Raw genomic sequence first — 12,886 nt, 5'->3', positions numbered from 1 at the left:
GCAGCTATTACTTAGTGGCTCTCTCAAGTTCATAAATGGGTAAAATGGCAAAGTGCTTGTAAAAGCAAGTAACTTTGCAATTTGTTTTATCATAGAAATCCTCTGAGTTGTCATGAACGGAGAATTTTTACATTTATAGTGTTTAGCTCATTAGCTTGGTTTCCAGCCACCCTGCAGTTCCAGCCTGACCGGTTACCTAGGCAGGAGGCACTTGGCTGGTAGGCTCTATGCTTTACAGCCTCTCGGGATCCTTTAAACAGACAGCTTTAGTCCCTTTACAGTTTCTCTACTAATTCGGACAAGCGGTGCGATCTTGCTGCTGATCCAAACTGTCAATCATCAGGAGCGCTCCACCTTCCGGCAGGAAGCCAGGGACTGGGGAGCCGTGTGCTCCTGAAGAGTCAACTTGAGGAAACACCTTTATTCATAATCGCAGCACGTCCTTCCAAAAACATAATCGTATGGCTGCATACAGCGAACTACAGTTTATAGGAACAATAAAAGTGCCCTGAATGCCACTATACCCCCCAGCATGAACACTCCTATTTTAATCTGAATCTAGCAAGGGTATTCATGCTAAAGAGGAGGTTTAGTGACGTGGGTCACGCTTATGTATCTATTGTTGTTACTTGTAGTTCCCTAGATAGGGGTGCACTGTGTGCAGGTATGTGATTAATGCTTGCTGTAAGTTACCTATTATAATTCATTTTCGATCATTTTAATAGGAACTCTAAAAAATAATAAGGTTTATTACTAAGCTATTCCATACCAAAAATACTTATTTCGCCTCTCTTGGGCTAATGTAAATCTGTGGACATGTTTAGTGTGTGTGTCCTTAGCTATCCGGGTCTACACCTCCAAACTTACATTATGAATTTGATGTGAGCGTGGTTTTTGTCTGCTATACGTCACTAGCTTTTAGCATTTTAGAATTGTGCTTTTCTAAAGGACTCCATTCACATTAGATAAAAATGAGCAGAGCCCGCTGATTTCGGCAGGACCTGCCAAATGGATATGGTGGCCTTCTGACTTTCTGCAAGCAATGTCATTGGAGTAAAGTATAGGGCCGTTTATTGTTTCAATGGACTATACTGTTGTTTTCATAAGAGATAAGCTGCTGCCACCAGTTGACTGGCAGCGACTTTCTCTTTGCTCCTTATTGAAAACACAAGAACTTTTGGCTAACCGTTATCTTGTGGATGCCTGGCTTTCAAAGATAACCTATCCCTATGTTCATGCTATCCAAACCGTGGGAAGCATGAATCAAAGTCTTACTGAACAGAAAAGTACGTTTTCCTTGGAAACTATGGCATTTCAGAAAAAATATAGTTGTCTTTGGACTATAGGCAGAGATCTAACAATATAATGACTTCCCTCACCAGCTTGTCGCCTCCCCACTCCAGATGATTGACGTGCCTTCCCTTATGTGCACACATGGAAGAGATCTGTCAGTCAATTGGAGCAGGGAGGGGAGAAGCCAGCGGGACGTTATTGGATTTGTCAGGTCTCGCCCTATAGTCCCGGCTGGCTCCCCTGACAATGTTTTTTCTGAAACATACCTGACTGCAATCACACAGCCCGGCTCTGATTCATGCCATCTGTGAATCGGGCTGCCTGAATCTAATGGCAGGTTCCATGCAAGAGATTGTAGCAGAATGAAATGAAATTAGAAATTAACAATCCCAAACTGATCCGTGTAAGAGCTTTTTCACACAAGTCTGTGCAATTTGGGCCTATGTCGGATCGCAACACGCGGATTGGCGACGGCTCTCCTGATCAGAGCCTAACTGCATAGAAATACAGGAGGCTGTCATGCTCTGGTCGGAAGAGCCACGGCCAGGCCGTTCACTGCAATTCGACAACAGACCAAATTGCCCAAACTCGTGAAAAAGCCCTATATTATCCATCTGGCATAGAGCAAAGTTGACAATACCTGGCTCAGATATTTATGAAGACTGATACTGATGGATCTGAGCCTGTTTTCAGCTGAAATAAATGTCTGTGATTCTGCAATGTTCTTACCAACTGCAAGGATCATAGACTACATCTACCATCTGCTCACAGATCTTTAAGCTACAAGTGAAAACATCCTTTTACACCGATAATCCACTTGTAATATTTGTATGTTTTGTTAACAAGTTTGTTCCTTTTTAATATTTTTTTTTTTTTTGTAGACCCTTTCCATTGGAGTACTTGATATCTTTGGCTTTGAGGATTACGGCAGCAACAGCTTTGAACAATTTTGTATTAATTATGCCAATGAACGTTTGCAACATTATTTCAACCAGCATCTGTTTCAGCTGGAGCAGGTTTGACATTTCCACTTTTCCCAGTGGGTGGAGGCTTATTCAGGGCTGGCCAGTGACTGTGTCTGTAAGAATGTGAAATGTCTCTGCGCCTGTCATGGACTGAATAGATGCATTTCCTGGAGTATGGATCCATAATTGAATAAGACTCATCCCTCGCAGCATTCAGCTCCTTCTCTTAAGTGGTTTTCGATTTAATTTAGGCAGTACTTCAATAATAATTTTTTTCAATCAAACTAGATGGCACGTTTTGTCTGCAGCTTGTGTCCTGAAGTGTCATTTCATTGCAGATCACTGCTTTCTAGAAATATTTTATTTCAAACAACTCCTGACGTTCAGATTTGAGCTACAGTGGAACCTCGCTTAACGAGTAACCCAGTTAGCGAGTATTTCACTTAACGAGCAAAGCTTGCTGTTAATTTGTAATTCAGTTTACAAGCAAGCTTTGCTGAACGAGCAAAATACTCACCACACTTCCGGTTCCGTACATCCACCGCGCTCTGACCCGCTCTTGCAGAACACACACACACACACACACACACACACACACACACACACACACACACACACACACACACACACACACACACACACACACACACACACACACACACACACACACACACATATATATATTATGCTCACCCTATGTTCCATTCCATCGCTGGCCTCATGATTCTTGTAGTTTGCCGGTACAGGATGTATATCGGGAAACCATTGTGGCGAGGGAGGAACTTGCTCTGGCAGCGGACGTTCCTCCCTCGTCGCGATGGTTACCCGATACACATCCTGTACCGGCGAACTGCAAGATTCATGAGTTCCGATGGAACGGAAGGTAAGGTGAGCATAATATGTGTACCTTCCGTTCCATCGCCGGACTCATGGTTCTTGTAGTTCGCCCTCTACAGGATGTGTATCGGCAACCATCACGACGAGGGAGGAACTTCCGCTGACAGCCGCTACTCAAAGGCAGCGCGCTGACCAATCAGAGGCAAGCGGCTCCTGCCTTTGACGTTAGCGCTCTGGCAGCGGATGTTCCTCCCTCGTCGGTTTGGTTACTCGATACACATCCTGTGCCGGCAAACTGCAAGTTCCAGGAAGGCAGCAATGGAACGGAATGCAAGGTGAGCATAATACATATATGTATGCGTGCGTGTTTGTACATGTGTGTCAAATGGCACAATAGGGGACCAGGATGGGACATTTAACAAGTTGTGGAACGAATTGTCTACATTGCAATGATTTCCTATAGGAAATCTTGCTTTGCTGAACGAGTAAGGCTACTTTCACACATCCGGTGTGAGCACTGCGGCTCAATCCGGCTGTGAAACCTATGCAACGGATGCGGCGAAAACACCACATCCTTTGCATAAGTTTTTACATGCGGCCGGTCCGTTTTTTTTCCGGTTGCGGCACGCAACTGAGCATGCGCAGTGGAAGAAACCGCATGTGGCGGCCGGATGCGTTTTTTCCACATTGCACCGCATCCGGCGTCCATAGGCATGCATTGACAAAAATGCGCCGCAGCGGCCGGATGCGGCGCAATGCGTTTTTTTTTGCCGGAGCAAAAAACGTTGCAGGCAACGTTCCATCCGGCCGCGGCATCGGCTAAGTCTGCCGCATGCGGCAAAAACCGGACCGAACGCAAGCCCATGCGGCACAATACGGCACTAATGTAAGTCTATGCAAAAAAAAACCGCAACCGGCGGCAAAAAAAAAACGGTTGCGGTTTTTCTGCAGAGCGCCGTATTGTGCCACAGAGCAAAAAGCGGATGTGTGAAAGTAGCCTAACTTGGTTTACAAGCACACTCCCAGAACGGATTGTTCTTGTTAACCAAGGTTCCACTGTAATTGCAGTTCTGCAACCATCCATGTCATTTGTTACAGTATATTTAGAAACATTGCTGAAAAGTTACTTTTTATGCAGCTGTTTAGTTCACTACAAATATCAGGCAAAAAAGATTTAATCTACTACATCCATTAGAGTTCTTCTTAAACTTCTGCACTGGGCTTTGAGTACATTTTAATACTCCAATTCCAAAAAATTGGTATGTGGTATAAAATGGAAAGAAGACAAGAATGCAATGATTTGGAAATCTTTTATAGCCTTATTTTATTCACAATAGAGCACATAGAACACAAATCAGAAGTTGACACTTGGATATGTTTACAATTAGAAAAAAAAGTAACTCATTTAGAAATTGATCACAGAAATACATCTCAAAGTTGTCAGGCTTAAGCAAAGGCTGTAAAAGCAAGTGATACTAATGGAAAATAGCAAGAGGGTCAATTTTCACTCATAGAGGTAGAGATCGTCAGAGGTTCACCAATCTGTGAACTGCACCTAAAAACTGAGGAACAATTTCAGAAAAATGTTCCTCAATTTGAAGGGGTTGTCCACTACTTTTGCAAAGATGGCCTATTATTAGTATAGGTCATCAATGTCCGTTCGGCCAGGGTTCAACACTCCATACCCGCGCCAATCAGCTGTTCTTGGTGCCGGTAGCAGGCGGCTGGAAATGCTCAATTCCGGAGCTGCTCCGTCTTCTGATAGTGGCCGCAGCTGGGTACTACTCATCTGTCTGCTATTGATCTAAATAGGAGGTGGATGTGCAGTACCCGGCAGTAGCAACTATCAGAAGACAGAGCAGCTCTGGAACTGAGCATTTCTGACTGCCAGCACTGAGAACAGATGATCAGGGAAGGTGCGGGGTGTCGGACCCCGGACGATCTGACGTTGATGACCTATCCTAAGGATAGGCCATTAATGTAAAATTAGGGGACAACGTCTTTAAAATTGCAAAGACTTTAAAAATTCCACCATCTACAGTGTATAATATCATCAAAAAGAGATTCAGTAGAAATCCATGTGTACAAAGGACAAGGCCGACATTCAATATTAGATGCTCGTAATTTACAGGCAGTCAGGCGGCACTAAATTAAAAATAGGCATGATTCAATCATGCAAATCACTGCATGGGCTCAGGAATAGTTCCCGAAATCATTGTGAATACAGTTTGCTTGCAATCTACAAATGCAAGTTAACGCTTTATCATGCAAAGAAGAAGCTATAAATCAACGCAATCCAGAAATGCTGCCATCCATCTTCTCTGAGGCAAAATGGGAAACTGCTCTGTGGTCAGAGGGATCAAAATGTGTAATTCTTTATGGAAACCACTGACGCCGTGTCCTGCAAACTCAAAAGGAGAGGGACCATCCATCTTATCAGCACACCGTTCCTGCATCTCTGATGGTATGGGGTTGTGTTAGTGCCTATGGCATAGGCAGCTTACGCATCTTGAAGGGTACAATCAATACTGAATATTATATAGAGGTTTTATATCAACATATATACTCCCATGCAGTATTGTCTATTTCAGAGAAGTACTTGTATTTCTTTGTCACTCCATTGGGAGACCCAGACAATTGGGTGTATAGGCTATGCCTCCGGAGGCCGCACAAAGTATTACACTAAAAGTGTAAAGCCCCTCCCCTTCTGCCTATACACCCCCCGTGCTCCCACGGGCTCCTCAGTTTTTTGCCCAGAGTGTTACGCAAGATCAGGGCCGACTGCCGCCGCGCCATCCTCGTCGCTCCAGACTGGCCGAGGAGGTCGTGGTACCCGGATCTGTGGCATCTCACGGTCGGCCAACCGTGGGCACTACCAGACCGACCAGACTTGCTGTCTCAAGGGCCGTTTTTCCATCTGAATTCTGCGGCCCTCAACCTGACTGTGTGGCCATTGAGTCCTGGATCTTAGCGTCTTCAGGATTATCTCAAGAGGTTATTGCCACTATGAGACAGGCTAGGAAACCAACGTCCGCCAAGATCTACCACAGGACGTGGAAAATATTCCTGTCATGGTGCTCTGATCAGGGTTTTTCTCCCTGGCCATTTGCCTTGCCCACTTTTCTGTCCTTTCTTCAGTCCGGATTGGAAAAGGGTTTGTCGCTTGGCTCCCTTAAGGGACAAGTCTCTGCGCTCTCTGTGTTTTTTCAGAAGCGCTTGGCCAGACTTCCACAGGTACGCACGTTCCTGCAGGGGGTTTGTCACATCGTCCCTCCTTACAAACGTCCGTTGGAACCCTGGGATCTGAACAGGGTGCTGATGGTTCTTCAGAAACCACCGTTCGAGCCAATGAGGGATATTTCTCTCGCACGCCTTTGGCAGAAAGTGGTTTTCCTAGTAGCAGTCACTTCACTTCAGAGAGTGTCTGAGCTAGCAGCATTGTCATGCAAAGCCCCTTTCCTGGTGTTTCACCAGGACAAGGTGGTTCTGCGTCCGGTTCCGGAATTTCTACCTAAGGTGGTATCCCCTTTTCATCTCAATCAGGATATCTCCTTACCCTCTTTTTGCCCTCATCCAATTCACCAATGTGAAAAGGATTTGCACTTGTTAGATCTGGTGAGAGCACTCAGACTCTACATTTCTCGTACGGCGCCCCTGCGCCGCTCGGATGCACTCTTTGTCCTTGTCGCTGGCCAGCGTAAAGGGTCACAGGCTTCCAAATCAACCCTGGCTCGGTGGATCAAGGAACCAATTCTCGAAGCTTACCGTTCTGCTGGGCTTCCGGTTCCCTCAGGGCTGAAGGCCCATTCTACCAGAGCCATGGGTGCGTCCTGGGCTTTGAGGCACCAGGCTACGGCTCAGCAGGTGTGTCAGGCGGCTACCTGGTCGAGCCTGCACACTTTCACGAAACACTATCAGGTGCATACCTATGCTTCGGCGGATGCCAGCCTAGGTAGGCGAGTCCTTCAGGCGGCGGTTGCCCACCTGTAGGACGGAGCCGTTACGGCTCTATTATGAGGTATTATTTACCCACCCAGGGACTGCTTTTGGACGTCCCAATTGTCTGGGTCTCCCAATGGAGCGACAAAGAAGAAGGGAATTTTGTTTACTTACCGTAAATTCCTTTTCTTCTAGCTCCAATTGGGAGACCCAGCACCCGCCCCTGTTTTTTTGTGTACACATGTTGTTCATGTTGAATGGTTTCAGTTCTCCGATATTCCTTCGGATTGAATTTACTTTAAACCAGTTTATAATTTTTTTCCTCCTTCTTGCTTTTGCACCAAAACTGAGGAGCCCGTGGGAGCACGGGGGGTGTATAGGCAGAAGGGGAGGGGCTTTACACTTTTAGTGTAATACTTTGTGCGGCCTCCGGAGGCATAGCCTATACACCCAATTGTCTGGGTCTCCCAATTGGAGCTAGAAGAAAAGGAATTTACGGTAAGTAAACAAAATTCCCTTCATTTCAGCAAGACCAAGCTAAACCACATACTGCACCCATCACAACAGCACGGCTTCACAGAAGGAGTTCGGGTGATAAAGCGGCCACCTGCAGTCCAGACCTTTCACCAATACAAAACATTTGGAGAAGATTGAAAAATCCAGTATAGAAGATTAAGGACTGTGGAGCAGCAAGACTCCTACATCAGACAAGAATGGGACAACCTTCCTCTCCCAATACTCCATCAGTGGGCCTCCTCAGTGACCCAGATGTTTACAGACTGCTGTAAAAAGAAGATGAGGGGATGCTACACAGTGGTGGACCTGGCCCTGTACCAAATTTTATGTCGTGTTGCTGCCATCAATTTCTAAATAATAATAATAATTATTATTATTAATTTTTAAGGAAATGGAAAAATGTCTATTTTCCTTTTGAGATTCAAATTTGGATACAATATATTTCCAGATCTTTGCACTCTTATTTTCTTTACATTTTACAGTGTTCCAACTTTTTTTTGGCATAAGGGAGGATTTACATAGATCTAGTTCCACTTTTTTCCTCTTTTTATTCTATAGGAGCAGTATCGGTTGGAAGGAATAAGCTGGAGTAATATCAACTACACCGATAACGAACGCTGCATCAGCCTCATCAGTAAGAGGCCAACAGGACTGATCCAGCTACTAGATGAGGAAAGCAAGTAAGAATTCTGCAGCTTTTTTATTGGCTTGGTCATCTTTCAATAACTGTCGTCTTAGCTGTTTGACACATATGGTGAAGATCACTAGTATGCACGTGTCCTCAGTTATCCCTTCTCTTTAGAAATATTTTGTCCTGTTTTACAGTATGTTCTTTTCTCTTTTCTTATTAGTTTCCCACAAGCTACTCATCAAACCTTACTTGAAAAGTTTAAACGTCACCATGAAAGCAACCCCTACATAGAGTTTCCAGCAGTTATGGAGCCAGCCTTCATAATCCAGCACTATGCAGGCAAGGTGAAATATGGTGTCAAGGTGAGTACTAGCTGCTTGTTAGCTAGAAATGACTGCAATCTTTCCTCCCAAATAGTAAGTTATCATCTAGGATCTGATATAACTTATTGATTGCTGGTGTTCCAACCTCTTGGACCCCAAGTGGTCCCAAGAATTGGGCTCGGAGCCCAGGAGGGGGGTTGCAACCTGAATGGGGAGGTGTGCATGATCCTATGATATTCCCCACTTAGACCTCCAACAATCCTGTTATCTTCTATGCTATAGATGGGGGATAGCTTAATATTTTGAGAATAACGCTGTAAGTGAGCGTTTTTATGGAGAAAAGCCCTGTCTGTATCTTAAGCTGTATAGATATCGTAGAGGAGTACAATGCTTAATACCGCTTTGAGTCAGAACAGGGTGAAATGTTGGGCTTTCACTTTCATAACTTTCCCCAGCAGATTAGCAGATCAGCCCAGAATCAAATATAGCTATAGTGTAATGATAATACTACTAACCTATCTGGTTTTACTGTAAATATACTCTTGATTGTTTTCTGCAACGATCCTGCATGTTTTGAGTTCACAATGAAGTCCTAGCTAGGTGTATATGTGTTGTAGGATTTTCGGGAGAAGAACACCGATCACATGCGCCCCGATGTTGTGGCCTTACTGCGTAGCAGCCGGAACGCCTTTATCCGTGGAATGATAGCCGTTAGTCCAGTTGGAGCTTTTCGTTGGGCATTACTAAGAGCATTTTTCAGAGCTCTCTGGGCTTTTAGGCAGAGCGGAAAAAATAGCACGGGCAAGAAAACTGGTAAGTGATCTGGTGATCATGATCTGTGATTATGGGTGATATTTTTGTAGTTGTTATATTGTGTGATCGGAGTTTTGTGAGTAGAGCTTTTGTGGGTTTTGTTTTTAGCTTGAATAAATATTTTAAAACTGAACTTGTGAATATACCAACTTTTATATTCTAGGCATATATGTTCACATGCTTATGTCATAAGTCTGCCTCATGGTTGCCTTATGATGTCCCAGCTCTCTTACTTCTCTCTTATTCTGGGTGTAGTAGATGCATCTTTGGGGTATTCTGCCTCTATCTTTGCTGGGAGTTGTTACTCTGCGCTCTCTCTGGTTAATCTATCTCTGTCTTCTCTTCCTGTGTGTTTGCTCTCAAGGCTCGGGCCCCCTCAGCACACCGGGGCCTCCTGGCTCATCTCACAAAGGCCTTTCTAGCTTTAGCTTTCTGCAGCACCCCGTCCACCAAAGGAGTTTACAGATCCTGCAGAGGTGTCAGAACGACCAATACAGTAAGGCTGCCGTCCCAGAATCCTCTGCAAATTCATGAACACAAGGCTCCATTCCTATCATCTAGACACATACAAAACACATACAGATTACTGAGCGATCCGACAGAGAAATTAGAGCAGGCGTTATTCAAAAGTCTTCTTCTACTGCACGAAAACCTTTATGTGCCCTCCTGTCTTGATCTGTGTGCTTGCTATGTGTACACAAACCTACATAAAACTGAACTATGTGCATTGTAATATAATCATCATCTCTTGGTGCATTTTATAAGGTTAGTAACACGGGTACTGTTATTAACATGCTTGCAAAATAATTTATAACCCAAAGACTTTACAAACAGAAATTACAGTCAACCTGGAAACCAACATTTTACCCACTCCCAATCAACTAAATGTGCTAATATCCAACTTTATATAAAGACTAACTGTGATTGCACCAAGTATATTTCTATGGGCCCGGATAATTTCACTATATAATGTGGTCTGATGAGAGACCTGAAAAACGAAATCTAAGCACATACTGCACAAGTATGGATGCTCAACTATGTCAGGCATAAATATAATCCAGGCCCCATAAACAGGATTTTGCTTAGTAAAGTATTAAAATTTAGGAGGACCCGTTACTTGCTCCAAAAATTAATTAAATAACCTATAAAAATCCCTGCGATCCACTGTTTCCTCCAATTTTTTTCATTTTGTTCTGCGCTTACCCATTCAAGAGATATTCACATTTGTTTCTTCAGGAGCCGTAGGTGAAATCTCTGCTTAAAGTTTAACTGAGTGTTTGTTTCTTTTTAGTTTGTTTTTTTTTTCTGGGGGTGTGCCCTTTCGTTTCCCCCCTTTCTAGAAGATGTTTACAATTACAACTGGATGCTGCCGAGTGGTCATTGGCAGTATCTCTGAGGGGTGAAAGCGCACACCATTAGAGAAGTCTTGAAAGACAGGCCCAGTTGAATGTCAAGAAGAGATTTCACATTATGCACTCCAAAAGCAACAAATGTGTATATCTCTGGCATGGAGCGACTCCGCACAAAATGGAAAAGAGCGTTAGATTCAAGGAAACTGTGAGATCTTTGCAATATATTTAAGTTGTTTTCTTTTGTTTGTTTTTTTTTTTTAGCACCGGTTTTCATTCACAAGTGACCAGTTCATTTTAAGGAGATTTTCCAGGCCAAAGATATTAATATCCTATTCTTAAGATAAGGCATCAGTATGAGATTGGAGGGAGTCCACATCCAGCACCCCCCACTAATCAGCTGTTTTCAGCTCCAGCAGTGGTCAGATGTGTACAGTGAATGGGGCCAAACAGTATAGATCCTTTCAATGTGCAGTGACCATTCCCAGGTACAGGAGTTCAGCTCCTATTATAGTGATTAGAAGTTAAGCTGCAGAACCCAGGAACACTACAAAGTGCATGGAACTGTGCTGTTCATGCTCTGTAAACTATTTACAGCTGGCTACTGACAGTTGATTGGTGGGGGTTTCTGAATGTGGGATTCCTTCCATTCTGATATTGATGACCTATCCAAAAGATAGATTAAAAATATCTGGACAGCCCTTTTAATCGTTGTTTCTGACTTATTTTTAGCACCAGTATATCAATCTATTTGCATTTCTACATAAAATTATCTTAACTTGTACATTTTTAACACAAATGGGCTATTAATTTGAGCAAACCCCTTTTGTTTTCCATGCCACAGTTGCAGTTTAAAAAAAAAAAAAAAATCCGTACTTTTCTCACCCTCCGCACGTCCAGCGCTCAGTCTCCACTCCTGCTCTCCGTGTCTGCAGCGCTGACATCACGTTGACGGCTCTATAAGTCAGATCCAGTGAGCTGATTTGGCTGAAGCTCATCAGTGCTGCAGACAAAAACAGAGCAGTGGTGATGAGTAAAGAATGTCTTTTGTTTTTTTTGTTTTTTTTTTAAAGTGCAGTTACATTTTAAGGCTACATTTGGTCTGCAAAAAACGGTCCTGTTTTTCCATGGATGGATCCGTGTGCCTTCCGTTTCTTGTTTGTTTTTTTGCGGACCGAAAAAAATGAAAGGAGGGTTACATACAGTCAAAAGCTAGAAAGATTGATAGCTGGATAGATATATAGATGAGAAAGACATGTATTATGTCCCACTCCCCTGCATGTTGTAATCTTGCACCCTTTAAAGCCTTTCTTGTGGCACTAAAGGGTGTTTAGCCTTGTACTTAGCCAAAAAAATGACTCCCCCCTACTTTTTGTAGCCAGCTAAGGTGAAGCAGACACTGGCAGCCTTCAGACCGCAGCTGGCAGCTTCACCTTGGCTAGTAATCCAAAACAGAGGGCACCCCACAGTGTTATTTTAAATAAATAATTTCAAATAAAACACATGGGGTCCCCCAAAAAAATGGATCACCAGCCTAGGTAAAGCGGACAGCTGTGGTCTGATATTCTCGGAATATTGAGGTCCATGGTTATTGGACCCTCCCCAGCCTAAAAATAGCAGGCCGCAGCCACCCCAGAAGTGGCGCATCCAGTAGATGCGCCAATCCTGGCGCTTTGCCCCAGCTCATCCCGTTGCCCTGGTGCGGTGGCAAACAGGGTAACATATGTGGTTGATACCAGCTGTGTAATGTCACCTGGCATTAGTGATGTCACGGCGTCTATCAGATACTCGACTCACTAACCAAGTCAGAAACAAAAAAATAGACTACAAAAAAAATTTTGTTTGAAAAAACACTGGCCAGCACATTCCCTCTTTCACAAATTTATTGAAAAGAAAAAACAAATCTGGGTCCGGCGTAAACCAATAAAGGGGTCCCATGATAATGCATAGTCCCTGTCCCAGTCAATGAAGAACAGAATGTTCCCCATTGGCTGGGAGAGCAGTGCAGTGACCTGAGCTAACATCATTAGGTCAGGCCAGGTCACCGCAGGGCATGACGAGCGCCAACGTCATGAGGTTAGCGAGGTACATTACCTGCAGTGATGAATGCCGCTGAACTCGTGATGTCAGTGCTAGTCACTGAGTTCAATGACCACCGCGATCTCACCGCAAGTCTCGTGGGCGGCCCGAGACTGTGGCTAGCAGTGACGTCACCAGCTC

General features: G+C 44.0%; 1 protein-coding gene across 5 annotated transcripts in view; it reads left to right on the top strand.

Annotated features, from left to right (window-relative positions):
* MYO9A (myosin IXA) overlaps positions 1-12,886 on the top strand; it is a 235,568-nt gene that overhangs the window by 84,310 nt on the left and 138,372 nt on the right. For 4 of the 5 annotated variants that reach the window (XM_075345530.1, XM_075345533.1, XM_075345531.1 and 1 more), the window contains exons 11-15: positions 2,175-2,309; positions 8,109-8,230; positions 8,402-8,543; positions 9,122-9,317; positions 9,682-9,813. In XM_075345530.1, the coding sequence (XP_075201645.1) occupies positions 2,175-2,309; positions 8,109-8,230; positions 8,402-8,543; positions 9,122-9,317; positions 9,682-9,813 (727 nt within the window). The remainder of the gene's footprint in view (positions 1-2,174; positions 2,310-8,108; positions 8,231-8,401; positions 8,544-9,121; positions 9,318-9,681; positions 9,814-12,886) is intronic. The other variant, XM_075345532.1, reaches the window with a different exon arrangement.

Source organism: Anomaloglossus baeobatrachus, chromosome 4 (genome assembly GCF_048569485.1).
Source record: "Anomaloglossus baeobatrachus isolate aAnoBae1 chromosome 4, aAnoBae1.hap1, whole genome shotgun sequence".
NCBI classification, from domain to species: Eukaryota; Metazoa; Chordata; class Amphibia; order Anura; family Aromobatidae; genus Anomaloglossus; species Anomaloglossus baeobatrachus.
This window is presented reverse-complemented; position numbering and strand designations above follow the sequence as displayed.